A 27,544-nucleotide genomic window follows, 5' to 3' on the forward strand; every position below is an offset into this window, starting at 1 on the left:
TATTTGAGAGAGAGGAGGGAGGGGAAGAGAGAGAGAATCCCAAGCAGGCTCTATGTTGGGTCCAACGCTGGGCTTGAACTCATGAACCATGAGATCATGACCTGAGCCGAAATCAAGATTCAGACACTTAACTGACTGAGCCACCTAGGCGCCCCTAGAGAATCTTAAGCAGGCTCCATGCCCAGGACAGAGCTGGACACAGCGCTTGATCTCATGACCATGAGATCATGACCTGGGCCAAAAGTCAAGAGTTAGACACTCAACCGATTCAGCTACCTAGGCATCCCCATCCCTAAGTGATTCTTCTGAGAAGCATCTCACCGTTGGTAGTAGGTAGTTGAACCCTTTCTTCCTCATCATTCCATTGTACTTAGTCCTTATTAGCAATATATTATTTTACATTTCCTTTGTTCAAGTGTCTGTCACCTACTAAACTGCAAATTCCTTTAAGGACTTTTTTTCTCAATTATTTGTGCATCTCAAATACATGTCACGTGTGGCACATGACAGGTATGCCCTAAGTGTTGGCTGAGTGAATCTAGTGAGTTACTAAGGCCTGTCAACTTTATTCCCTGTCTCGTGTCCTCTTTCCTGCTCTTTCAAGCTCTCATCCTATTGCATGATTTACTGCAAAGCTTATTTGGTATTGTCACCAATTTTTCACTGTCTTTCCATTGCCACCAGAATCATGAGTTGGAGGTTACTCCTCGTCAAAAACTTACCTGAAAAATTAAAGACCAAATTCCCTGCCATGTATTCAAAGCCCCCCAAGAATTGGCCCCAAACTATTTCTAGTCTTATCTTCCACCATTTCCTTCAACAAACTCTATGCTCCAGATTGCACTGGTGTCTTCCTTCTTTAATATATCCTTCACCATAACTTGTTTTTATTCACACTACGGTCTCAACCTAAAAGCAGAGGTTGCAAACTGGTGGACCCTGTTTTTTATGGCCCACAAAAATTTTTTTTTTAAATTAAGCCAACGTTGAAAACTTGTGGCATTTAGAATAAACATTAGGATGTCCAATGGTTCTTGAGAAGCAGTAAGATTTGACAATATGGGGCCCCTGTTGCTGTATGGCAGCAACCCACCTGAACTACACTGCCAGCTGCCCCCTCCTCAGGGCACCTGAGCAACTTTTAAAAAAACCTCTCAACCATATAAGTATACCATGAAGAGATCAGACTAATGGTGGGACAATTGGGCCTATCACCTGATGTTACACAACATAGAACAGCTCTCCTGTGATGTCTTCTATCCTCAGAACTGCTTAACTTGAATCTCTCAGGCTCTGGATCAAATTCTGTTTAGCAAAAATAGGGTAGAGGAAGTTAAAGGGCACCGCGCAGAAGCAATCAATCAAATCCAAAAAGACCACTCTCCAGGACAACTGGCCCAATCTCTTCAACAAATCAGTGTTACAAAAAAGATTGTTGCAGGAGTGCAAGAGATAGTTAATACATGGTTCCTGGATTGGATCCAGGGCTGGACAAAAATTAGCTCTAAAAGTACTTTCTTAAACCAGTTAGGGAAGTGTGAATATAGATTGTTAATTTTAAGCATGTTATGTTGGCAATGTAGGAAAATGTTCCGATTCTTCAAATTAACACACTGAAGTAAAGAATCAAAACCAACCCTCTATATTTCCCCACCCATTCTCCTGACTTTAAAAGTCTACAATGGGCTGGCAAACTTTCTATAGGGCCAAGTAGCAAATGTTTTAGGTTTTGTGGGTCATAGTGTTGTGGCAACTACTCAGTTCTGCTGTTATAATCTCAAAGCAACCACAGACAATACATAAACAAATGGGCATGGCTGGGTTCCAGTAAAACATTTTTACAGAATCAGGCAGCGGGATGCAATCTTCAGTTTGCCAACCTCTGATCTAGAATAAATACCACTTCTCCTAAACAAGTATTTCCTGGTACCCATCAGAATCGGTGCCTTTATCTTCCCTCTGCTCACATATTGCTTATAGCTCTACTTACCACATTTATTATTCCTATATACTTATCTCCATTATGGAATACATTCTTTGAAAGTAGGTGCCATTGTGCTACATGACACCCATCCCCACCTGAGTTCCTTGCAGAATATTCAATGAATATTGTTTCCAAAAACCAAAATACCCTAAAAGATTGATTTGGCACCATTTGTGACATTCACAAGAATGAGCAACAGGTTCTGAAAGTAATTTTGAATAAGCTTCAGGGGAAAAAAAAAAGCACTCCTGGTATCACTAGACACTATATATATATATATATATATATATATATATATATATATATATAGTGTATGTATGTATGTGTTCACCAGTGTTTTAGAATCAGACCTTGTGCACATGAAAGTGTAGCAGATTCAGAGCACAGGAATGTCCTTATGCCCTTTTGTTTTTTAACCACACACTAGAGTATCGAGGGTATTAATGGATTTACAGGAAGTGCATCATAAATGCTCAACAAATTGCAAATATACTACTGGGGGAAAAAGATTTTCTTTTTCTCATGGCAGGGAGAAGGTGGCAGCAGATGCCTGTGAAAGGATTTATCAAGATTTGACAACCACACCAGGTTCCATCATTCCAGGTTCCTTTCCTCACATTTACTTCCCTGGCTAGGAGACACTGGGTAGTGGAGGCATCCCTGACTGCGATGGAATCCCAGATTCCAAAGCAAAGGTGCTTGTGGGACAATGGAGAAAGGTACATGCATCTCTTCTGTTGAAATTGTCCTAAAACCCCAGGAACACTTAGGGAAGACATGGAATTTGGGCAAAGGCAAACCCTGGGGAAAAAAAAAACACAGTTCAGGTCACTGGAGAGAACATGTTGGCTTCTACAGAACAGGAGACAGGAGGGAAAGTGGGAGGAGAGCACACAGAGCAAAGTGAGGTGCACACTCCCAGACAGACATCCTCCTAAAACAGGTTAGTTCTATGACAAACGTAGGTTATAAAGCAAGAAATAAGGGGAATCAAGGTGAGAGAAAGGGCAAAGCAGAGGAGAAAGCATCACAAGAAGGGGAGTGATGTTGAATTAAGAATTGAGAGTTGAGTAAAAGGTTTATTATTAGTGCAGTCAACACCATGGAACAGCACATATAACACAACCAGCAACCCGCAGAGACACTAGTGCAAAGGGGAGGGAAGCCTTAACTGAGCTTCCTGGCTCTGTCTGAAGGTGATGACAGGAGAGTATGGGCCTCAGTAAGGCAGGCAGGGTCAGAGGGGAGTGGAAGAAATGTAGTAACCAGACTAAGTATAGCAGCGTTTTCAAATTCCTGAGCACAATGTCCTGGAGCTGGAACACAGGACTGTTCCCTACTCCCTTCAAGCTGTATCCCTCCACCCCATTCCCAGTGGAGCCATGACCCAACTCCCCAGACCTATAGCAGGCAAGCTGGCCCGGAATAAAACTCCAAAGAGAGAAGAAACTGTTATATGGCCATATGTCTTCAACCCCACTCCCACTGGTATATTAGAATAATCACACCCTCTATCCCTCCCCTTCTCTAGCTCTACTAGCCACCCTAGCTAGGGATCAAGGAATGCCTGGGTAGCCTAAAATGGAGCTGAAGTTCTCAGAGGGCATGGGTAAGACAATGCACAGCCTGTACTCAGAGACACAGAGATATCATGTCTCTCCCATCTTGCCTGGTGAAGCTTAGAATCCAACTATGTATCTCCAAGGAAACTGGGGGTTGGGGGGATGGCAAGGTCTTCAAAATTAATACAGAGTTTTACAAGGAGACCCCTGGAAGGACTGGAGCAAAGTTCAGAGGGCACAGGCATTGATGTTGGACTGTCACATCCATCACTGGAATAACAAAAGAAGCGTCTCATCTCAGATGGGGTTATGGAGGGTTGGGGCAGACATAAGTTCAGCCAAGGACTCCCTTGGGCCCTTCTTATATTAAAGCCAAAGATTGTGCTGAAAAGGAAAAATATAAAACAGATCCCATCCCTGTCCCATCCCACCCTATCCAGAACCCCCACAATAGGAATATCAAAAGAAAGTTTTAAGCTTTGTTAATTTTTTTTTCTTTTTCCTTTCTTAAAAAAAAAAAAAAAAAAAAAGTAAATAAATTAGATTGCCAACAATGTGGCTGGACTGGAAAAGTAGGGTAGCCATAACCAGGCCATTCTAAAAAAAAAAGTGGGGGGGGGGGGGGGAGGGAGAGAAGGAAATACAAACAATGGCCAAAGGAAATTATCAAAATAACTAGTTACAATCACAGGGCTGGAGAGGGGTCTATGGAACTATTACGGCCCATGCCAGAGGCAGTGCCTACCTGATTTCAGCAAAAGCCAGAGAGCTGCTTCTTGCTGAACACATCCACCTCAACAGACTAATCCCCTACTCCCAACCCTGTCATTCCCTAATTATGAGAAAATGTAGGAAAGAAGAGCTCATCTGGAAATTTTCGGCATCCTAACCTGCACACCTGCAGAACCAGCAGGAGCCTGCACCTGTAAGGTGGGCTGGACAGAGTATTGCTTGGCACAGAGGTCCAGTCTTTCCCTAAGGGCCAGTTACTGGCCTCATTATTTATTTCTAGGGTTTTGATTCCACCCTTACCATTTCTTCAGGATGTCTGCTCCCCAGAGCTGCCCTCTAAGTGCTGTTTAGTGTCAACAGGCCTGCCTGCTCTGATTCCCTGGTTTTGGAGGAGGGGGAACGATTAGATATTCCTCACTCCACCCTGATCCTCTAGAGAAAATTCTTTGTGCTTTCTAAAAATATCTAGAACCAGGGACCCTAGGCAGGAAAACAGATATAGAGGTGAGGACTTTTCCAAACTGACTGAAAATTTACAGACATCTTAGGGGAAGAAATTACGTAAAAGGAAGGAATCTGTGTTTCCCACCTGAAAGGCTGAGCAAAGTGCCCCGGGGCCCTTCAGTGCCAGAAGAGCAGGGAAACATGTGGCCCGTGTGTAAGCCACAGTACTATGGGTAGTAGGGAGGACTCATGGACCAGCTGCTGGAGCGATGGGCTTTCTGACTGCCATCTCTTCCTGCTAGCCCGTCGAGATCTCCTATATCTCTTCCACACCATGCGCAAATATCATGACAAGCCCCGGCTCCTGCACCATGTCGTCACCCATATGCTGGTTCTCACAGGCCATCACGACAACAGCCTGCTTGCCAGGGATGCGCTTGGCCACGTAGTTCTCATAGTAGCGCCGGTTCATCTGTCTTGTCTCTAGTGTGGCCAGACCCTGGGGCCAGCTACGCTCGTGGGCATTTTCGATCAGCTCGTTGACGATAGAGGCAGGACAGCCACTCTCCACCAGGGAGCGCTTGATTACAGCCTGGAGTACAGCATCTGGGGTCGAGATCATCCCTCCCCAGCGGGTCACTCTTGCTGGCTGCAGGGAGTTCACCCACCTGTGTGGAGGGGGTTGAAGGTGGTCATTCCAGCTCATCCCCCTTTTCTTCATTGGCTTTTTCTCCTAATAGGGATGACCACCCACTTGGTGTTCAGCTTAACCCTAATCTCCCATCTTCCTTTTTCCATCACTAGTTCAGAAACTCTAAATCCTTCCCTAGTTGGTCCCGTGTGAGTCACCACATGTCACTCACCAGATGAAACTCAAAAGTGCAGAGTTTCTGTCATTTTTCTTAAAAATCTCAATACTAAACACACACAGTGCCTAGCACATACTAAGTGCTCAACAAATGTTTACCGAATGAAGTGATTATTCCTCTATACTGTGTCCCATGCAGTACTGTTTACTCTCTATATATTGATTCATACTTAAGAGTTTAGTCTATGAATTGCATGGGACTCCAGCACTGAAAGGGATTCTAGACTTTGCTTGTTTATGCTGCATTTTAGATCCTTCCCCTGGATTTGCACTGACTGTCTTCTCTGGATTGTAAGCTACCTGACAACAGGGACAATGTCTATTTCTTTTTGGCCCTCCTAACACTCCACAGCCTTTAATACAGGGCTCTGTACATGTGGGTACTCACCTAAGTCTCAATGAACTGAATACTTGGGTAAGCTTTCCCTTCCATCCACCCAATAGAATAGGAGATCCTATAGTGGGGCTGGAAGTTATCCTCTTCTCCTTGGTCCCTATCCTTCATCCCAACATCTGAAAAGCGGTGGCCCCAGCCCAGCCCTTTTATTACCCGCCCTTCTGCCATCCCTTGCGCTTCCTCCTTTCAGGGCTAGGTGCCAGGATGTGGAGCAAGTGACTCCATGTCCTGAGTGACACTCACTCTAGGATCTCGTTGTATTCAATTGTTTCCTCCAGGTTCTGAAGGTTGGGGTTGACACTGCGAATTGCACGCATGTATGCCTTTAGCAGCTGGATATCTCGCTTCTGTTGGAGGGAAGGAGAACCAGGGATGATGGTTAGGGCAGACAAGAGATGAAAGACAGAAGTTAGTCTGAGAATGAGGGCAACTGAGAGATCTGAGGAAAAACCAGACCTATACACTTCAGGAAGACAGGGATATGACTATCTCATTCACAGCTGTATCCGTAGTGCTTAGCCGAGTACCTTCTTAGAGAAGGCATTTGATGAATGTTAGGTGAATGAATGACATTGATGGGATGAAAGAAAGGGAGACGAGCTCCAATCTGATTCCCTACCAAGCCAGAGGCAGAGTATCCACTCACCCAGGCACACAAGCACAGGCACCGAGCTGCAGGCTCACACTGGTGCTTCTCACCCATGGCTCTCTGCACATACACACAGACACACGCATGCAGTTACACATAGTCACACATCTGTTATATACACATGTCTGCATATTAAGGACAGGTTCTCCCCTATGTTCTCTGGGCCTTACCTGCTCCGCCAGCTGGTGTTTGTGCTCCGCTGAGGTCTTCTCCAGCTCTGCGATGCGTGTCTGTTGCTGCTGTACCACTGAGCGCAGGTGCTTAATGCAGTTGTGGTTTGGCAGCTCATCTTTGGGCATCTCCAGGCTGCCACCCAGGGTGGGAAACAAACAGAACAGAAACGCTCAATGGGACATGTGGGCAAAGGCACAAAACTGCTGAGTGGGCTTTCTTCTACCCCAGATTTCTAACATTCAGGCCTCCCCTCTTATTTATTCCTTTCACTTCCTTCTCCACAGCTCCCCCCACATCCTTTTGCTATCTACTTTCTCTGGGCCTCTTTCCCTTTCTAAGACAGTGTTTTATCTACCACATGGCTCTCCTTTCCTTCTCACTCATTCCTTCTGAGAAGCCCTAGATTCACAGACCTGGCTATCAGCATGTAATCAACTATTTCACACCCCAAAGAAAGAAAGGAACAGGGCAAGAGGAAATATGAGAAGGCTAGAAATTAGAGCAGTCAATCTGACAAAGAGAAAGTAGTACTGGGCTGAAAAGGAAGAATAAAGGAAATCAATCCTTAGTGTTAGCACACAGATTGAGAACTGCTGCCTCATTTCTTTTATTAAAGCAAGAGCAAAAAGATCATAGTTGAAAAAGCAGCACGAAGTGACATCTTGGGGTAGAGAGCCAGGGAGGCCAAGGACACTCCTTGTGTATGTGCACAGGAAACTGCCTTAGCTGGTGAGCAAGGGATCTGGGAAAAAGGGGTGGGGGGAGAGGGGGAGTTATAAATGGGAAGGTCCTTATCTGTATGGGGCAGGGGAAGGGAAGTAATCTCACCCGCAGCCCTGTTCACAGGTCACAGGCCGTTTGGGGTTGTGCTCACAGTCGCTGAGGTGAGACATGAGGTTGTCAAGCCGGACAACAGCACTACAGCCAAATACAGCGTTGTCGCAGGCAATCTGCAGCTTTGACAACATGTTCCGCATGATCCGAGGTACTGGGCGCAGGTGGGCGACCGTCACAACGCTACGGTCCACCGGACATGTCTGCTGCTGAGAAAACCACTGGGTGATGCAGGCATTGCAGAAAGCATGCTCACAATGAGGTGCCTAAAAGGGAGAGCAGGGCAAAAGGGGCACAAGAGAATTAGCAGGAGCTAAGAGCCTGAATATGATAACTCCGCAAAGCTACTCAAGCCTCTGAGCAGCTTCCAGGGCCAGAGGTCCCTGGGGGTCACAGGGAAGGACAGATGCACTATGGGCAAGACACTGTGTAGGGACAGGCTTCAGATAGGTTTCCTGTGCTCAAGATTCCAAACGAATTGTGACATAAGACAAACAAGTAAAAAGTTATGTAACGATAAGAGGTATAAATAATATTCCAGGACAATAGGAGAGATGACACAAGTCAGTCGATTATTAATTGCCAACTGGATTGCATACACAATAACTGCCAAAGAAATGCAAAGGAGGGTGAGATCTTTCTAGGCTAGGTCAATCAGGGCACGTATTTATTATGGAGGACATAATTTGACATGGGTCTTGAAGGATGAGTAGAGAGGACACAGGGAAGAGATTTACTGGCAAAAATGCAATATAAGAAAGCAAAACAAAACAAGCACCTTGAACTCCTGGTGAGAAGTTAAGAGTCCTCTCTGTGTGGGCCCAGGTTCCTATTTTATGAGGGCTGACCTGAGGCATTGCCTTGAATCCCAATGGTGAGGCCTATCCTCCCAAACAGAGCCATTTTCTCATAGAGTCACATTCTTTTCAATTTCATAAAGATCGTATTTCAGCTTATTTCTTTGATAAATCAGATAACCTCTAAAGTTTAATCCCTCAAAGTGAGAGGATTCCCTGGCCTCTGGCATGGGACAAACACAGTAGGCATTTAGTAGTTGTTGATGAACGAATGGTGTGCTATTTCCCAAACACTCTGCTAGGTGCTTACAATACAAGACAGGTTCTGCCTCCAAGGTGCACACAGGCACCAAAGACCAAAACAAAGAAAGGCTTCGTAACAGAAGGAGTCATTCACAATGTCACTAATGCAACTGTCAATAGATTTTTATTTTTCACTCAAAGATATATTTCTTTCCAAAATCTTTACAGATCCTATCTCCAAAAAACAATCCTAAATTTGTCCACTTTTCCCCATCTGTCCTGCCACTAACCCAGTTCAAACTATCATCTCTCACCTATATTATTAAATATGTCTTCTAACTGGTCTCCCTACTTCTACCTCACCCCTTTATAATTCATTCTACATTCGTCAGCCACAGTGATCACTTAAAAATGCAAACTAGATCATATCACTCCTGCTTAAAAGTTTACAGTGGCTTCCCTTTGTACTTAAAATAAGTCCAAACTCCTACTCAGGACCTATACAATTCTGCTTGATCTGGCCCTGTGCCTCTGACCTCTCTTCACCACACACCATGCTCCCAGTGCTGTGTTCAGGCCAGTCTGACCTCCTTTCTGTTTTTGTCTATACCCAGCTCACTCCTGCCTCAGCATCTCCGGTTTTGCAGCTTCTCTTTGCCCGAAATGCTCTTCCTCTAAATCCTAGCATGAACATCCCCTTGTCATTCAGATTTCAGCCCGACTGTCACCTCTTTCGTGACCATTCTATCCAATCTTGCCACCCCTGCAGAAATATACAGAATGCGCTATGTTCCACGTAAGAAAGTTGGGCAAATGAAGTAATAATAAAAAGAGTTAACTGTGAGGAGATTATATGGGCTGGGACAAGGATGGAGTAAGAGTTCTCATGGTATGCCTCTTTCTACTCTTTTGGTTTCTGAACCATATGAACTTATCACCTATTCAAAAATTAAATAAATATGATGTAGGGATATCAGCATTCCTAGCAGATGCCTTCTACCCTTGGATATGTGTCTGGTAACCTGGCATCCTGAGGTCTTTCTGGCCTACTCCCAAAAGGTGGAGGTGGGGGGGCAACTCCTGACTTACAGTTATGAACCAACACTGACTTCTCCACACGTGACTCACCTCAAATGATAGTGCCAGAAAACAGACAAGGCCCTGCCAGGGGAAGGGAAGGAACTGACACACCCCATGACCTCTCGACACCACCAATAGCTTGCTCCACACCCAGCCAATAGTTCTACTGGCAGTAGGCTGCAAAGGCCCAGACAGGGTATAGGTCCAGGGCTAGCTGCCATTGGAATGCAGTCGGATTTTCAGTCACCTCAGGCACCTTTCAGTCAGCTCAGTGCTCCTTTGACTGGTTGAACACTGGAATAAGAATATACTCAAAGGATCAAGAGGAGCCCCCAGGAGCTGTATAGCAATGAGTTGGGGAAGGGCCGTGAGACCTCACTGACTCGTGTCCTGGTTTGGAAAATGGGATTATGTCTAGCCAGCCAGGACTGCCAGAGGATTCATTGGTATTTACAGAGGGCAGGCAATAAGGACCATGCAGGATGATGTCCCATGAATGCTACTGTTAAGACTTCATCTCACTTATTATACTTGCCTGTTAATCACGAGTTTCTCCTCATTAGTTTTTAACAATTAAAAAATAAAAAAAATTGTTTTTTCCATGGGGCACCTGCATGGCTCAGTCAGTTAAGCGTCTGACTTCAGCTAAGGTCATGATCTCAGGGTTCGTGAGTTCCAGTCCTGCATCAGGATCTGTGCTGATAGCTCGGTGCCTGGAGTCTGCTTGGGATTCTGTGTCTCCTCTCTACTCTCTCCCTGCTCACACTTTGTGTGTGTGTGTGTGTGTCTCTCAAAAATGAATAAACATTAAAAAAAAAAAAAAAAATTAAGGGGCACCTGGGTGGCTCAGTCCGTTAAGTGACTCACTGAGGCTCAGGTCATGATCTCGCAGTTCGTGAGTTTGAGCACCGCGTCGAACTCTGTGCTGACAGCTGGGAGCCTAAAGTCTCCTTTTATCTCTGCCCCTTCCCCGCTTGCACTTTCTCTCTCTCTCAAAAATAAATAAACATTTCAAGAATTTTTTAAAGTTGTTTTTTAATTGGTTTTTCCAGCAAGTCCCAAGAAGGAAATAGGACAGTACATACAGTTCCCTATTCCCTCTTTGTCAGAGAGTAGGGCAGGATGAAAAGGCTTGCAGGCAGACTCGCTGATTAACTGAAACACTACATCATCAAAATACAGAGAAAACTTAGGAGAGTCCAGAAGTTCAAACATGGTAGGAACATGGAACCTAGTCAGAGCCCCTACAAAGGGAAGTTCCTGAGCTACTGTCAGAAGACAGAAAACAGGTGACCATTTTATAGCAGAATAAATCTCAGAGTGACCTCAGAAGAAAATCTGAAGCGCTGGACTTCTGTGGCATCCACCTCTAGACAGACTCTGAAAGGCCCTATTCCTTTTGTAGCTGCCACTGCTCCTCTGCACCAAACCTCTATTCTGTATGTGTGTGTTGCCAAGGGGGGGGGGGGGGGGGAATTGGGGGAGGGAGGCCAGAACACAGTGACTTCCCACTGGTCCCATTACTTATGAACATTTTCATTAGCTCTACTATCATCTAGTGCCCCACCAAACCTGCCACCAGACCGACTCACCTGGACTGGCTCCTCCAAGACACCACTGCAAATAGGACAGATAAGGTCTTCGTCAACATCCCCCTGGAAACGGGTTACATCATACCCCATGTCTCATCACTGAAACCCAGGTCCTGGAAGGAGCAAGAGGAAAAAGAGGCCAATTCAGAAGAAGCCTACAAATATGTGCCAACCTGGAACTCATGGACAAGATCCATTCATTTGTCCAACAATTATTCATTGAAAGCCTACTATGTGCCAGTCATTTGGGAGAAAGAAATCTGACTCAAGAAACTTAATTCTAATGGTAGAAGATATTACATAACCATACACTTAAAATATGAAGTGACCGGGGTGCCTGGGTGGCTCAGTCAATTAAGTGTCCAACTCTTGGTTTCGGCTCAAGTCATGATATCACGGTCTGTGAGTTTGAGCCCCATGTTGAGCTCTGTGCTGACAGTGTGGAGCCTGCTTAGGATTCTCTCTCTCCCTCTCTCAAAATAAACAAACTTTAAAAATAAAAAAAAAAAAAAAAAAAGAAGTGATAAATGTTTGACAGGGCATTATGAGGGCAAGAGATGTGGATACCTAACCCAGGCTAAAAGGAGAGGGTAGTTTTGAGTTTTACAGGAGTAGGTGTCACCAACAGGACAAACAAGAGTAGCTAGGTATTGGGGATGGGGGCAGGGTGGGGCATTAGCATTAGGGCTTTAGGCACATGAAACAGCACATTCAAAAACCCAGAAGTAAGAGGGCATATGATTGGTTCAGGGAACTCTACATGGTTCAGAAAAAGGTTGACCTGAAGGATCCAAAGAAGGGAGTGACTAGATATAAGGCTAGAGTGGCAAGCAAGGGCCTTGCCATGAGAAGTCTTATGTAAGGAGTTTGGGCTTCACGAGTTTCGAGCGCCACATCAGGCTTGCTGCTGTCAGCATGGAACCTGCTTCAGATCCTCTGTCCCCCTCTCTTTTTGCCCCTCCTCCGCTCATTCTCTCCCTCACTCTCTCTCAAAAAAAACCAAAAAAAAAACCAAAAAAACTTTAAAAAGTTTAGCCAAAAACTTTACTGTAAAACAATCTACACAGTATTCAAATAACAAACACTTACTGAGTGCCATCTATATACCAATAAGCCTAATGAAACCTAGTCCCCCTGAGATAAGTGACGAGGAAGAGAAAAGCACAAGGTACTAGAGGAACACAGAAGAGAGAATTCTAAACCAGACTTGGGATGGTCAGAAAGACTTCTGACAAATGGCTCTCAAAGTATGTTTAGAACAAGTGTTCTCAATCACAGCACTGTAGTCATCTGAGCTAGAAAGTTCCTTGTTGTAGCGGTCTGGCCTGCACTGAAGAGTGTTTAGCAGCATCCCTGGCCTCTACCCACCAAAAGTTAGTAGTAGTCCTCCAGTTGTGACACCGAACATGTCTTTACACTTTGACATATATCCTCTGAGGGACAAAATCACCCCTGGTTCAGAACCACTGGTTTAAAGAATGATGAGTTAGCATTGTGGAGCAGGGGATGGGACTTTTTTTTTTTTTTTTTTTAATTTACATACAAATTAGTTAGCATATAGTGCAACAATGATTTCAGGAGTAGATTCCTTAGTGCTCCTTACCCATTTAGCCCATCCCTCTCCCACAACCCTATGGGGCTTCTAAGGTAGATAAAATAGCATGAAGAAGCAAGAAGTCAGCTGAGAGTTTAGGCAGAGATGGGCTGGAAGATGAGTAAAGAGAGGTGGGCAGCAGCCAAGCACTGAAGGCCCTGGGACACTACACTATACTTGAAATTAACCTGAAAGCTATGGAAGTACCTGAAGGATTTCTTTTGTTGACATACATTTATATATTTTTATTCTGACAACTTCAGACTTTCAGAAAAGTTGCACAAATAGTAAAAAGACCCCATTTACCCTTCATCTAGATTCCCTGAATGTTAACACCCTACCATATTTTTTATAATCGCTCTATATAAATGTGAATAGATAAAAATTTTCTGAGCTACTGGAGAATAAATTATAAACTTGTTGCCTTTACCCCTAAATAACTTTACTGTGTATTTCCTAAAAATAAGAACATTCTCTTACATAATGATAGTAAAATTATAGAAATCAGGATACTAACATTGACATAATACTATTATTTACTAACCCCTTTCCAATTTTGCCACTTGTCCCAATAATCTCCTTTAGCAAAACAATATTCAAGACTGTGTTTCACTGAATTGTGAAGCTTCTTTAAACTCTCTTAATCTGAAAAAGTTACTAACACTTTTGGGTCTTTCATTACCTTGGTATTTTAAGAATACAGGCCAGTTAAATGAGAAGGTCTCTCAGTGTGGGTTTGTCTGATGTTTCCTCATGATTAAATTCAGGTTTCATTTTGGACAAAAATGCCATGGAAGTAATACTGTGTTCTTAATACATCACATAGAAGCATATGTTGATTTGTATCATTCCAGGTGACACTAACTCTAATCCTTTGATTAAGAAATTGACATGATCAGGGATTCCTGGGTGGCTCAGTCAATTAAGTGTCTGACTCTTTGTTTTGGCTCAGATCATGATCTCATGGTTCCTGGGTTTGAGCCCTCTATTGGGCTTTGTGCTGACAGTGCAGAGGCTGCTTCAGATTCTCCTCTCTCTCTCTCCCTCTGTCCCTCCCCCACTTGTGCTCTATCTCTCCGTCTCAAAATCAATAAATAAACTTAAAAAAAAAAAAAAGAAATTGACATGATCGGTTTTCTGTTTGTCAGATAATTCTGGCAGCAGTGTAGAAAAAGTAGGCGGTAGGGAAGATAAGAGTAAGAGAAAGACCTTTTTAGGAGGTTACTGTAAAAATTCAGAAAAATATAAAGGCTCAACTGGGTGGCTCAGTTGGTTAAGCATTTGACTTAGGCTCAGGTCATGATCCCATAGCTTGTGGGTTCGAGTTCCGTGTCGGGCTCAGAGCTGACAGCTGGGAGCTTGGAGCCCACTTCGGATTCTCTGTCTCACTCTCTCTCTGACCCTTCCCCACTTGTGCTCTCCTTCTCTCTCAAAAATAGGTAAATAAACATTTAAAAAAATAGTATAAAGGCTCAAATAAAGGCAATTAAGAGAAAGAATCTATATTCTTTCTTCTTTTAAAAGAAGAATGTATATGACTCCTTTGTTTCTGCCTTAGATAGTTAATGGTGAATTCTTACTTACCAAAATAAGAATTTAAATAAAAAGATCAGAATTAGGGAATAAAAACAATGATCCTAGTGTTGGACATGTAGAGTTTGAGATTCCAAGTAGAAATCTTGAAGATGGTAGCTGACACCAGGGGTTTTGAGAGGCCACACAGGGAAAGTACACAGAATAAAAACAGAATATGAGGAAAGGTCTGAAGAATATAGAACCCTGGAGGGCACTGATTCTTTGCTTTATTTCTTACCTTCCTTTTTTCACAAGTAATACATGACTACATTCTCCATTCATTTATTTATTTATTTATTTATAAAAATATTTTTTTTTGTTTTAATGTTTAATTTTTGAGATAGAGAGAGAGAAACAGAGCACGAGCAGGGGAGGGGCAGAAAGAAAGAGACACAGAATCCAAAACAGGCTTAGCACAAAGCCCGACACGGGGCTTGAATTCACAAACCGTAAGACCATGACCTGAGCCAAAGTCAGACGCTCAACTAACTGAGCCACCCAGGAGCCCCAGTTTTTTTTATTTTTTTTTTTTAAACTTTTGTTTATTTTTGAGAGAGACACAGAGTGCCAAGTGAGGAAGGGGTAGAGAGAGAGGGAGACACAGAATCTGGAGCAGGCTCCAGGCTCTGAGCTGTCAACACAGAGCCCGATGTAGAACTTGAACTCATGAACTGCAAACTCATAACCTGAGCTGAAGTTGGACGATCAACCGACTGAGCCACTGAGGCGCCCCTATTTTTTTTTTGTTTGTTTGTTTATTTTATTTTTGAGAGAGAGAGAGTGTGAGCAAGGGAGGGGCAGAGAGAGAGGGAGGGAGGAAGACACAGAATCCAAAATAGGCTCCAGGCTCCAAGCTGTCAGGACGAGCCTGATGCAGGTCTCGAACTCACGAACCAGATCATATCCCGAGCCAGAGTCAGCTGACAGCTCAGAGCCTGGAGCCTGCTTCCGTTCTGTGTCTCCCTCTCTCTCTCTGCTCTTCCCCTACTTGCATTCTGTCTCTCTCTAAACAAACATTAAAAAAAAAATTTTTTTTTAATTCCAATCTACTAGTCCAAACATTGGTTACAATGCATTTTGCCATTCCCCTCAGGACTTACATTTGTCTGGTTGCCATTTTTTACCCCTGAAACAAATCATGTTGCAATTAACACTTTGGTAACATGATTTTTTTTGAGCACAAGATCAAATCTCTCTCCTAAAACAGATTCCCAGAGGAAAAACTGCTGGGTTGAATGACAGGACTATGATTTATTTTCCTAGATAATATACTCCCTATCATCTGGAAAGGCCTTTTCAGTTTATACTACCACCAATAGTGCATAAGATACTTTAATAATGACATTTAAAAGGAAAGGGAAAAAAAAGAAGCCTACAAAAAAAAATTTTTTTTAAAGTCTGAGACTGACCAGAGATAAGAGAAAATTCTGGCAAGAAGAGGCTCATAAAAGTCAAGGGAGTTGGAGGAAGGGGAATTTTGTTTAATGTGTACAGAGTTTCAGTTTTGCAAGATAAAAAAAGTTCTGGAGATGTTTCATAACAATGTGAGCATACTTAACATTCCTGAACCGTATACTCAAAAACAGTTAAGATGGCAAATTTTACGTTATGTGTTTTTTACCACAATAAAAAAAAAAAAGTCAAGGAAGTGGAGTGCTTAGAGGAGGAAAGGAAGTGTCAAAAGCTGCAGTCAAGACTGATAACAATAAAAAAATCAGTATTTTCTCAAAGCTGTTCCCCAGGACATGGTGGCCCCTGTTACTCTGGAGGCACCCTTTGAACCATCACAGCCCCTAGTGACCGAGAGCTTTAGCCCCAGTGTCTGCAGCACTTTGGAAAGCTTCAGGGGAAAGTTCCTTTGCAAGACCCTCAAGAACCCAGTGATAACTGTAGGCTGGCTGTGCACGTCCGGCCGCCCTAACCTACAGCCTCTACTGCTTCCATCGGGGTTAGAGCCACCGTCCTCAGCTCATTATGTGCACCCAGACTGCTGTGCAGGGCTTCATGGTTGTAGCCATCTTTGCTTGGTCTGGCTCCATCCGCTATGAAGTCTTGATCCTGAGCTCAAGACCTGGCCTTGATCTCCACAGAGATCAGGGCACCTGGGTGGCTCAGTCAGTTAAGCGTCCAACTTCAGCTCACGTCATGATCTTGCGGTTCCCAAGGTGTGAGCCCCATGTTGGGCTCTGCGCGGACAGCTCAGAGCCTGGAGCCTGCTGCAGATTCTGTATCTCCCCCTCTCTCTGCCTGTCCTCTACTCATGCTCTGTCTCTCTCTCAAAAATAAATTTAAAAAATTTAAAAAAAAAAATCCATAGAGATCATTCCCAGCTCCATCCCAGCCCCAGGAAGCAACCACTGATCCTGTCACCTGACTTATTCCCTCATCTCCCCTGATAAGCCCCTGTGTCAACAGGGGAGAAGTGGCCAACTGTGTAACCTAAAGATATTTTTTCAGGAATCTCAGATTTGGTTCAGTTTGGGTGTTACATACTTCTATTTGTGCCCCACTTTCTCCACTTCCTACTTAATAAACTGATCCACTTGTAAAAAAAGAAAGAAAGAAAGAAAGAAGGAAAGAAAGAAAGAAAGAAAGAAGGAAAGAAAGAAAGAAAGAAAGAGAAAAAGAGAAAGAAAGAAAGAGAGAAAGAAAGAAAGAAAAAGAAAAAGAGAGAGAAAGAAAGAAAGAAAGAAAGAAAAAGAAAAAGAGAGAGAAAGAAAGAAAGAAAGAAAGAAAGAAAGAAAGAAAGAAATGTGAGGATGTGAGGTGAGACCAGACACCAGGGCAGATAGCAGCTGCATGCAGCTGGGAGGCACTGTGAAGAGCCAATGTAGTGCAGCATGAAGTGGGAGCCAGACTGCAGTGGTTCTGAGTGAACAAGAAGGGAGGCAGAGGGGCAGGGGCTGCAGAGAACTCTGTCAAAAGCTTGATTTCAAAAGAACTACCTGGAGGATAACAGGAGGTGGAGGAAGTGGGTTGTGTGGAGGTGTTTTTCCTTCCAGTGAGAAAGGCCCATGGATGTTGATGTACCAAGAGGAAAGTGCTAGCGAAGAAGGGGAAGTAAGACAGGAGAGAATCTGGTCACTGAGGCAGGGGTAGGCAGGAGATCCAGAAACATGTTAAACAGGAAGAGGGACACGTCTGAAGCAGGAAGGAAGAATGGCACAAAAAGCAGTCCAGATCAGTTCTCAAAAATCGTGCCAGCAAACTTTACGTGTACTTATAAATAACCCATACATTAAAAGACCAGAAAGAATCACTAAAACGTTACCAGTGGTTTTACTTGGGTGTGAGGCTAAGGATGTTTTTCTTCCACTTTTAGCACCAAATACTTTAGTAGGCATTCATTTTTTTTAGTCGCAATTCAATTTTAAATAGTCTCCTATATTATAAAAAATATATATACTTTTTAAATTTAGAAATTACTCGAGACTAAAAAATACAGGAATGCTTTTACTTTTGAAGTACAGAAATAAAAGACAGATTTTGAGCATACCCAGAAGTTTCTCCCATGGACCTGGTTAAGAGTCTTATGTTTGCTGAATTAGAATGGACTATAAGAGACCATCTGGTTTAACATCCAGGGCTGGAATCCTCTCCACAGCACCAAACAGTCAATCACCCTGTGCTTAGACACTCCTGGGAAAGGTCAAGATAGGGTGCAGCAAGAGCACAGATGAGAAACATCCAGCCCAGACTCATTTTTGTCACAGCATTCTAGAATACCTGTCCCTCTAGAACAGGGTACCCACAGCTCCGCATGCGGATTGACCAACATGGGCTACAGAAGGGCTATTACCACCTTTCTTCTCTACTTCAATTAACGCAACCTATGACTGGTTAGTCTGTCCTGAATAATAGCTACTGCCACTCTGCTAAGTCCAGACACACACACACAGAGTTGGGAGGAGGAGGAGGGGCAAGAGAAAAAGTCAAGAAGAGGAGGTACCTAAGGTAGCCTCTATAGGATAGGCAAAAATAAAATATCTGTAATTCATCTGTTCAACTGCTGACTTCACAATATCTAATTTAATATTTAATTAAATAAATTATAATTTGGTTTCTCTACAATAGCTATAACATTTATCAGAGGGGGGAGAAAAAGCATTGCTGCCTTTAAAATGCACCAGGTATGGGGGTCTCTGGGTGGCTCAGTCGTTGAGCATCCAGCTCTTGATTTTGGCTCAGGTCATGATCCCAGGATGAGCCCCGAATCGGGCTCCATGCTGAGCACAGGATCTGCTTAAGATTCTCTCTTCCGCCCCCGCTCTGTCTCTCTCTGCTTGTCCCTCAACCCCACTTGCTTGATCACTGTCTCTAAAAAAAATTTAAAAGGGGCACCTGGGTGGCTCAGTCGGTTAAGTGTCTGACTTCGACTCAGGTCATGATCTCACAGCTCATGAGTTCGAGCCCTGCATTGGACTCTGTGCAGACGGCTCAGAGCCTGGAGCTTGCTTCAGATTCTGTGTCTCCCTCTCTCTCTAGGCCCCTTCCCCACTTGCACTCTGTCTCTCTCTCTCTCAAAAATAAACATTAAAAAAACTTTTTAAATAATAAAAAATAAAAAAATAAAAAGCACCAGGTATGAAACAACTGCCAAGATACACCGTTAAGAGAAAAAAAAACAGGGGCGCCTGGGTGGCTCAGTCAGTTGGGTGGCCGACTTCGGCTCAGGTCATGATCTCACGGTCTGTGAGTTCGAGCCCCGCGTCGGGCTCTGTGCTGACAGCTCAGAGCCTGGAGCCTGTTTCGGATTCTGTGTTTCCCTCTCTCTGACCCTCCCCCGTTCATGCTCTGTCACTCTCTGTCTCAAAAATAAATAAACGTTAAAAAAAAAAAATTAAAAAAATAAAAGATTTTCTCTCCGTGTGAATCCAATATTCAAATAAAGAAATAAATCTATAATTATCCTAAATTGTGAAAGAAAAGTGTTAAGGTTAAAACAAATATGTCCAAAACATTCACTAAATTAGTCATATACTATACATGTCTTAATAACATAACATACACACATAACATGTCTATACTATAATAAGGTCTGGAAAAAAGGTACTCTCGCAAGAAAAAGTTGATCAAATTGAATCACAGCAAAAGAAGCAGTAAGTGGGGGTGATGGGTAAAACAGGTGAAGGAGATTAAGAGGTACAAACTTCCAATTATAAAACAAGTCATGGGGATAGAAGGATAGCACAGGGAATATAGTCAACAATATTGTAATAATGTTGCATGGGGACTGCACTTATGGTGGTAAGCAATGAGTGTACAGAACTGTCAAATCACTGTTATATATCTGAAAATAATATAACATTATATGTCAACTATACTTCACTAATAAAAATGTTTTAAAGAGAACAACAACAAAAACACAGTAAATATCCCCAAAAAGTATATACCCTTTATCTAGCAATCCTACTTCTAGGAACTTAGCCTAAGGAAATAATTAGAAGGGTGCAAAAACAATGTACTAGGTTGTTTCAGTGTTGTTCATAACAGCAAAAAAATCAAGAACACCACAAATATCCAGAATTCCTTACATCTATAAAATGCAATACCAGGAGGGGTGCCTGGGTGGCTCAGTCAGTTAAGCGACAGACTTTGGCTCAGGTCATGATCTCACAGTTTGTGGGTTCAAGCCCCATGTCGGGCTCCACGGTGACAGCTCAGAGCCTGGAGCCTGCTTCCGATTCTCTGTCTCCCCCCTCTCTGCCCCTCCCCTGCTTGCACTCAGTCTCTCTCTCGAAAATAAACAAACATTAAAAAGAAAGAGATTTTAAAAAATGCAATACCAGGAGACATTAATATGACTTAGATATATTTGTTTCTTATTAATAATTTATTTAAATTACTTAAATATACTTTGTATATATCTTGTCTTATATCTTATTATATATTTATATGACAAAATGACATATTTATGCTTATTATATATGATATAGTACCGTTTTTGTTAAAAAGTATATTATGTGTGTATGCATTTATACTGGAGAGCTTCTAGGAGGATACAGAGAAGCTGTCTCTAAGTGTACTACTTTTAGTACTTTTTTTAAAAGTTTATTTATTTTTGTAACGTTTTATTTATTTTTGAGAGAGAGAGAGCACACACGAGCAGGGGAGGGGCAGAGAGAGACAGACACAGAATCTGAACAGGCTCTAGGCTCTGAGCTGTCAGCACAGAGCCCGACGCAGGGCTCGAACTTGTGAACCGCGAGATCATGACCTGAGCTGAAGTCGAATGCTTAACCGATTGAGCCACCCAGGCACCCCAGAAAAGTTTATTTATTTTGAGAGAGAGAGAGAGAGAGTGCACCCACGCGACAGAGGGACAGAGAGAGAGAGACAGAATCCCAAGCAGGCTCTGCATTGCCAGCGCACAGCCTAAGGCGGGGTTCAAACCCACAAACCAAGAGATCACAACTCCAGCCAAAACCAAGAGTGGGACACTCAACTGAGCTATCCAGGCGCCCCACTATTTTTTTTTTTTTAAGAATTTTATTTTTAAGGGGGCACCTGGGTGGCTCAATCGGTTGAGCATCCAACCTCGGCTCAGGTCATGATCTCACTGTTAGTGAGTTCAAGCCCCAAGTCAGGCTTTGTGCTGACCATGTAGAGCTTACTTCGGATTCTGTGTCTTCCTCTCTATCTGCTCCTCCCCCCACTCATGTGGGCTCTCTAAGAAATAAGTAAACATTAACAAAAATTCTATTAAAAAAAAAAATTCTGTTAAATAAATGTTTATTTTTGAGAGAGAGAGCAGGCCAGTGGGCGGGGGCCAGAGGATCCAAAGTAGTAGGCTGGGGCTTGAACTCACAAACTGTGAGATCATTATTTGAGCCGAAGTTGGAAGCTTGACTGAGCCACCCAGTCTCCCCACTAGGCATTATTCTAAGCATTTCTTGAATATTAACTCATCCAATTCCTACAACTCTATGAGTTACTCTATGAGGTCGGGACCGTCATTATCCACATTTTATAGATGAGTAACAGATGCACAAAGGTTAAAAAGCTTGTCCAAAATCATACAGCTAACAAGTGGTGGAGCCAGATTCAAATCCAGGCAGACTGGCTCCAGAGCCAAGCTTTTAACCACTGCTAAGCTGCCTCCCAATTTGAAAAATTCAAGTTGCAAAATGTATGTTTTATGAATAGTATGGTCCCTTTTTTTTTTAATTTGAGAGAGAGAGCATGGGAGAGAGGGGCAGAAGGAGAGAGAGACAGAATCTCAAGCAGGCTCCACGCTTAGTGAGAAGCCCAACATGGGGCTAGATCCTATAACCCTGCGATCATGACCTGAGCTGAAATCAACAGTCAGATGCTCAATGACTGAGCCACCCAGGTGTCCTGGTCCCATTTATATAAAAAACAATTTAAAAAATAAAATTAGGGAGACCTGGCTCAGAAAGGACTTAAAAATCTTTAAAAAATAAAACTTAATTATGTGTATTGTACACATTTTTAAAAATTTTTTGTGTTTATTTTTTTTTGAGAGAGAGAGAGACAGAGAGAGACAGAGCATGAGAGGCAGAGGGGCAGAGAGAGGAGACAGAATCTGAAGCAGGCTCCAGGCTCTGAGCTGTCAGCACAGAGCCCGACATGGGGCTCGAAGTCACAGAGTGCAAGATCATGACCTGAGCTGAAGTCAGAGGCTTAACTGACTGAGCCACCCAAGTGTCCCTGTACATATTTTTTAAACACTTATTTTAAGTTTATTTATGTGAGAGACAGTACGTGCACGTGAGTGCTTGAGCAAGGGAGAGGCAGAGAGAGAGAGAGAGAGAATCCCAAGCAGGTTCCTCATTATCAGTGCAGAGCTTGAAGTGGGGCTCGAATTCACAAACCATGAGATCATGACCTGAGCTAAAATCAAAGGTTGGCTGCTTAACCAACTGAGCCACCCAGGCTCCTTTAACGTTTATTTTTGAGAGAAGCAGGCTCTGAACTGACAGTAGAGAACCTTATTCGGAAGCTGGAACTCAAGAACCACAAGATCATGACCTGAGCCAAAGTCAGACACTTAACTGACTAAGCTACCTAAGCGCCCCTATTGTATACATTAAAAAATTTAAATACTAAGAGGAGTGCCTGGGTGGTCGGGTCAGTTGAGCCTCTGACTCTTGATTTTGGCTTAGGTCATGATTTCAGTTTGTGAGTTCGAGCCCCATGTCTGGCTCTGCACTGACGGTGTGGATCCTGCTTGGGATTTTCTCTCTGGGCTCCTCGTCCACTCATGCTCTCTCTCTCACTTCCTCTTTCTCAAAATAAATAAAAAGTTTTAAAAAAATCTAGATGCTAAGATTTTACTTTTGTTTTTATTTTATTTTTTTAGTTATTTTGTAAGAGAGTGCATATGCATAAGGGGGAGGGGCAGGGGGAAGAGAGAGAGAATCTCAAGTAGGCTCTGGGCCCAGTGTGGAGCCCAGTGTGGGCTCTTGGGGCTCATTCTCACAGCTGTGAGATCATGACCTGAGCCGAAATCAGGAATCAGACAAAATCAGGAGTCAGACGCTTAACTGACTGAGCCACCTAGGCGCCCCTGCACTTTCTCTCTTGCACTTTCTCTCTTGCACTTTCTCTTTTCTTTCTTTCCTTTCTTTTTTTTCTTTTTTCCTTCCTCTTTCTTTCTTTCTTTCTTAATTTCTTTCTTCCTTCCTTCCTTCCTCCTTCCCTCCCTTTCTTTTTCTTTCTTTCTTTCTTTCTTTCTTTCTTTCTTTCTTTCTTTCTTTTATTTAAATCCAAGTTAGTTAACATATAGTGTAATGGCTTCAGTCAGGAGAATTTAGTGATTCATCACTTACACACAGCACCCAGTGCTCACACTAACAAGCGCCCTCCTTAATGCCCATCCCCCCACCCAACACCCCTCCAGCAACCCTCAGTTTGTTCTCTGAATTTAAGGGTCTCTTATGGTTTGCCTCCCTGTTTTTATCTTATTCTTCCTTCCTTTCCTCTTTTTTCATCTGTTTTGTTTCTTAAAGTCCACATGAGTGAAATCATACGATATTTATCTTTCTCTGACTTATTTCGCTTAGTATTATATATTCTAGTTCCATCCACGCTGTTGCCAATGGCAAGATTTCATTGTTTTTTTTCTTTTTTAATTTTTTTTTAATGTTTACTTATTTTTTAGAGAGAGAGAGAGAGGAAGCAGTGGAGGAACAGAGAGAGAGGGAGACACAGAATCCAAAGCAGGCTCTAGGCTCTGAGCTGTCAGCACAGAGCCCAATGCAGGGCTCGAACCCACAAACTGGGAGATCATGACCAGAGCCAAAGTTGGAGGCTTAACCAACTGAGCCACCTAGGCACCCCTTTAAGTTTATTTATTTATTTTGAGAGAGAAAGAAAACAGAAGCAGGGGAGGGGCAGAGAGAGAAGGGGAGAGAGAGAGAATCCCAAGCGGGCTCCACACCATCAAAGAAGTGCCCAAAGTGGGGCTCAATCCCATGACTATGAGATCATGACCTGAGCCAAAGTTGGACATTTAACTGACTGAGCCACCCAGGCATCCCAAGATTTCATCTCTTTTTGATCGCCAATTAATATTCCATTGTATATATATACCACATCTTTATCCATTCATCAGGTGATGGACATTTGGGCTTTTTCCATAATTTGGCTATTGTTGATAGTGCTGCTATAAACATTGAGGTGCATGTACCCATTCGAATCAGCATTTTGTATCCTCTGAATAAATACCTAGTTGTGCTTTCGTTCTATCTTTTTTTTTTTTTTTTAAACTCTTCTTAACATTTATTTATTTCTGAGAGAGAGAGAGAGAGAGTTGAGCAGGAAATGGACAGAGAGAAGGGGAGAGAAAGAATCTGAAGCGGGCTCCAGGCTCTGAACTGTCAGCACAGAGCCTGACATGGGGCTCGAACCCATGAACCGTGAGATCATGACCAGAGCTGAAGTCACTTAAACCAACTAAGCCACCCAGGCACCCCTGCACTTTCATTTTAAATCAATGCTAACAACATTGTCTCAAGGAGGAATACAAATTCTGCAACTTATCTTAATGGGGTCTCAGGAGATCTCCCATCCCAAAATAAACAGAACAGAACTTGCCTCTGTTAGCAAAGGATGGCCAGAGCGCATGGGAAGCCATGAGTCAGGGTTAGGAGCTACAAGTTTACCACCAAAAAGTCAGGGTTTACAAAGCTCTAGGGAGATGCTGGCCACTGTTCTTTCTAAATCAAAAGTCCCTCTATGTGCTCAGAGATTCCCCTGTTTTACCCACTCTTACACAATTGCATTCTTTCAGGGGTGCAGCCTCAAGAATTAAGGGGAAATTTAGATTTCTCATGTGAGTAGGGTATTCCCTATTTGTCATCTGTAGGAAACAAACATCATATACAACTTTGAAGCCAGCTCCTTGCCCTGCCCTCAAGCAGATAATCAAGCTGATGGGCTAGGCTCCTTGATTATTCTTTCTACTCTCTGGGACTCTGAACATGGCTATGAGGCTGTCATAGGGGCAGACTATCATTCCAAGGGGAATGCCCCACAAGAACTCAACTGCTCACTGCCCTGGAGGCAGAAACCTTAATAAAACTGAAACCACAGGGACCTCAAGAGTCACAGCCAGTGACCATAGCCACCGGAAGCACAGTTTCCTGGATAGTTCCCTTGAGTTGTAGAACAAAAAAAGGCCTTGGAAGGTTTCACTCAACTGGGGAGCGGAACTAAAGTAGCACTGAGGTGTCTGTCCCTTCAGGCTTATAGGAGTTTGGCCAACCTCCCTAATTTGAACATCCTAAAGACTGCATTCCCAGCCTTCTTTTCTGTAGGCCAGAACTCAATGTTATGTTACTTTATCTCCTTACTGTTACACTGGGGTCTCTCTATATAGTTCTGGTCAGTATTATAAAAATGCAAGAGCTTTCTCCTATCCCTTTCTATACCCTTTTAACCTGCTGTTGCAGTTGTTTCCTCTGGTCTACCGCTGGAAAGAGCTAGGAATTCAAAACAGATTGTTCCTAAAGGAACCTGAACATTTAGCCTCCTTTATTCAGGGTTTCTTGAACCCATGAACAGATGTACAAATCATGCACACTGTCTCTTTCTGTCAGACGCATGTGAGCACCCACACACACAAAGATAAATATCAGAGAAGCCACTCTAACTATAATTCATATTTTAGAGTAAAAAGGACATGCTGTTACCAATCCTTGGCAAAAGCATAAAGGTAAAGGCCAGGTATACGTATCGTAGACTCACTTCTATCAATTCTCCCTTCTCCTTGCCCTGACTACAACAGATGTGCAGAGGCTGAGGATTCTCTAGCCCCAATTACTACAAACCACCAGACACATAGCTAGAGGGCCCCATAACCTGCTCCAGTGTAAAGAAACAGGTAATGTCTAGGAATTTCAATCTAGTGAATAAAATTAACTGGTGAAGGGTCTCACATTTCATTACAAATCTTCCTGTCTCTCGGTGAATGGAAAAAAAGGAAACTGAGTTGGGAATACAGAAACCTGAGACCCAGCTCTAGCTCCACAACGGACCAAATGTGTGACCTTGGGCAAATTACTTAACCTCTCTGGGCCTCAGTTTCCATACTCCACAAGAAATGAAGCATCTTGGACTACATAAATTCTAAGGTGCTCTACAAATTACATGATTCTGGGTTTCAGCATATAAAACAAAAATATCTAAATTAGGAGGTAGGGGCGTCTGGGTGGCTCAGTCAGTTGAGCAACCAACTTTGGCTCAGGTCATGATCTCATGCTTCGTGGGTTTGAGCCCTGAGTCAGGCTCTGTGCTGACAGCTGAGAGCCTGGAGCCTGTGTTTCCTATGTAGGATTCTGTGTCTCTCTCTCTCTCTGCTGCTCCCCCACTCCTGCTCTGTCTCTCTGTCTCTCTCTCTCTTGCTCTCAAAAATACACATTTAAAAAAAGAAAAAAATATTGAAAAAAATAAATTAGGGGTAATTACATTATACAAGGTGCCTTATGACTAACTGACCTTCCTCTTTTTAGGCAACTCTCTTGACTTTTTTTTTTTTTAAGTTTATTTGAGAGAGAGAGAGTATGTGACCAGGGGAGGAGCAGAAAGAGAGAGAGAGAGAGAGAGAGAGAGAGAGAGAATATCCCAAGCAGGCTCCACACTGTCAGCGCAGAGCCCAATGTGGGGCTCGAACTCATGAACGATGAGATCATGACCTGAGCCGAAATCGGAGTCAGACTGCTAAAAGCAACTGAGCCACCCAGGTGCACCCAGCCCCTTTTTTAAAAAATTTCTAATGTTTATTTATTTCTCAGAGGGAGAAAGAGAGAGAAAGAGACAGAGCACAAGTGGGGGAGGGGCAGAAAGAGAGACACAGAATCCGAAGCCGCTCCAAGCTCTGAGCGGTTAGCACAAAGCTGGAAACAGGGCTCAAACTCGTGAACCGCTCAAACTCGTGAACCGAGAGATCATGACCTGAGCCGAAGACGGTTAAGGATACTTAACAGAATGAGTCACCCAAGTGCCCCGCCTTTTTTTTTTTTAATGTTTGTTTATTTTTGAGAAAGAGAGAGAAAGCGCATACATGGGAGGAGCACAAAGAGGGGGAGACAGAGGATATGAAGTGGACTCCACGCTGACAGCAAAGAGCCAAATACAGGACTTGAACCCACCAACCGTGACATCATGACCTAAGCCAAAGTCATACATTTAACCGACTGAGCCCACCCAGACACCTCAACTTTCTCGACTTTTTAAGTGAAAGGAAGTGGTATTTTTTTCTTTAAGCAGCAGAGTCCTTAGACTGAAGTCACTCCTCCTCTTAGAGAAATTACTTCTGAGGAACTAAATTTCCTCACTTGTGAGATGAGGGGATGGGCTACATTGTCCCAAAGGTTCTGTTTAATTCTAGAATGCTGTGATCCATACTAGATTTACCACAGTGAGGGTAGGTGGGTTGGTTGGTTGATTTATTTATTTATTTTTTTAGTAAGCTCTATGCCCAACAGGGGGCTTGAACTCATGATCCCACAATCAAGAGTCCCCTGAGATCAAGAGTCACATGGTCTACTGACTGA

General features: G+C 43.2%; 1 protein-coding gene across 4 annotated transcripts in view; it reads right to left on the reverse strand.

Moving 5' to 3' along the window:
• Window positions 1-577: 577 nt before the first annotated feature.
• RNF41 (ring finger protein 41) overlaps window positions 578-27,544 on the reverse strand; it is a 30,647-nt gene continuing 3,680 nt past the window's right edge. For all 4 annotated transcript variants that reach the window (XM_078449797.2, XM_078449794.2, XM_078449795.2 and 1 more), the window contains 5 exons: window positions 11,357-11,469; window positions 7,639-7,910; window positions 6,807-6,942; window positions 6,231-6,334; window positions 578-5,390 (listed from right to left, as the gene is read on the reverse strand). In XM_078449797.2, coding sequence (XP_078305923.1) covers window positions 5,039-5,390; window positions 6,231-6,334; window positions 6,807-6,942; window positions 7,639-7,910; window positions 11,357-11,446 — 954 coding nt within the window. In that variant the 5' untranslated portion in view covers window positions 11,447-11,469 and the 3' untranslated portion in view covers window positions 578-5,038. The remainder of the gene's footprint in view (window positions 5,391-6,230; window positions 6,335-6,806; window positions 6,943-7,638; window positions 7,911-11,356; window positions 11,470-27,544) is intronic.

The sequence above is a fragment of the Panthera onca genome, chromosome B4 (genome assembly GCF_046562875.1).
Source record: "Panthera onca isolate mPanOnc1 chromosome B4, mPanOnc1 haplotype 2, whole genome shotgun sequence".
Taxonomy (NCBI): domain Eukaryota; kingdom Metazoa; phylum Chordata; class Mammalia; order Carnivora; family Felidae; genus Panthera; species Panthera onca.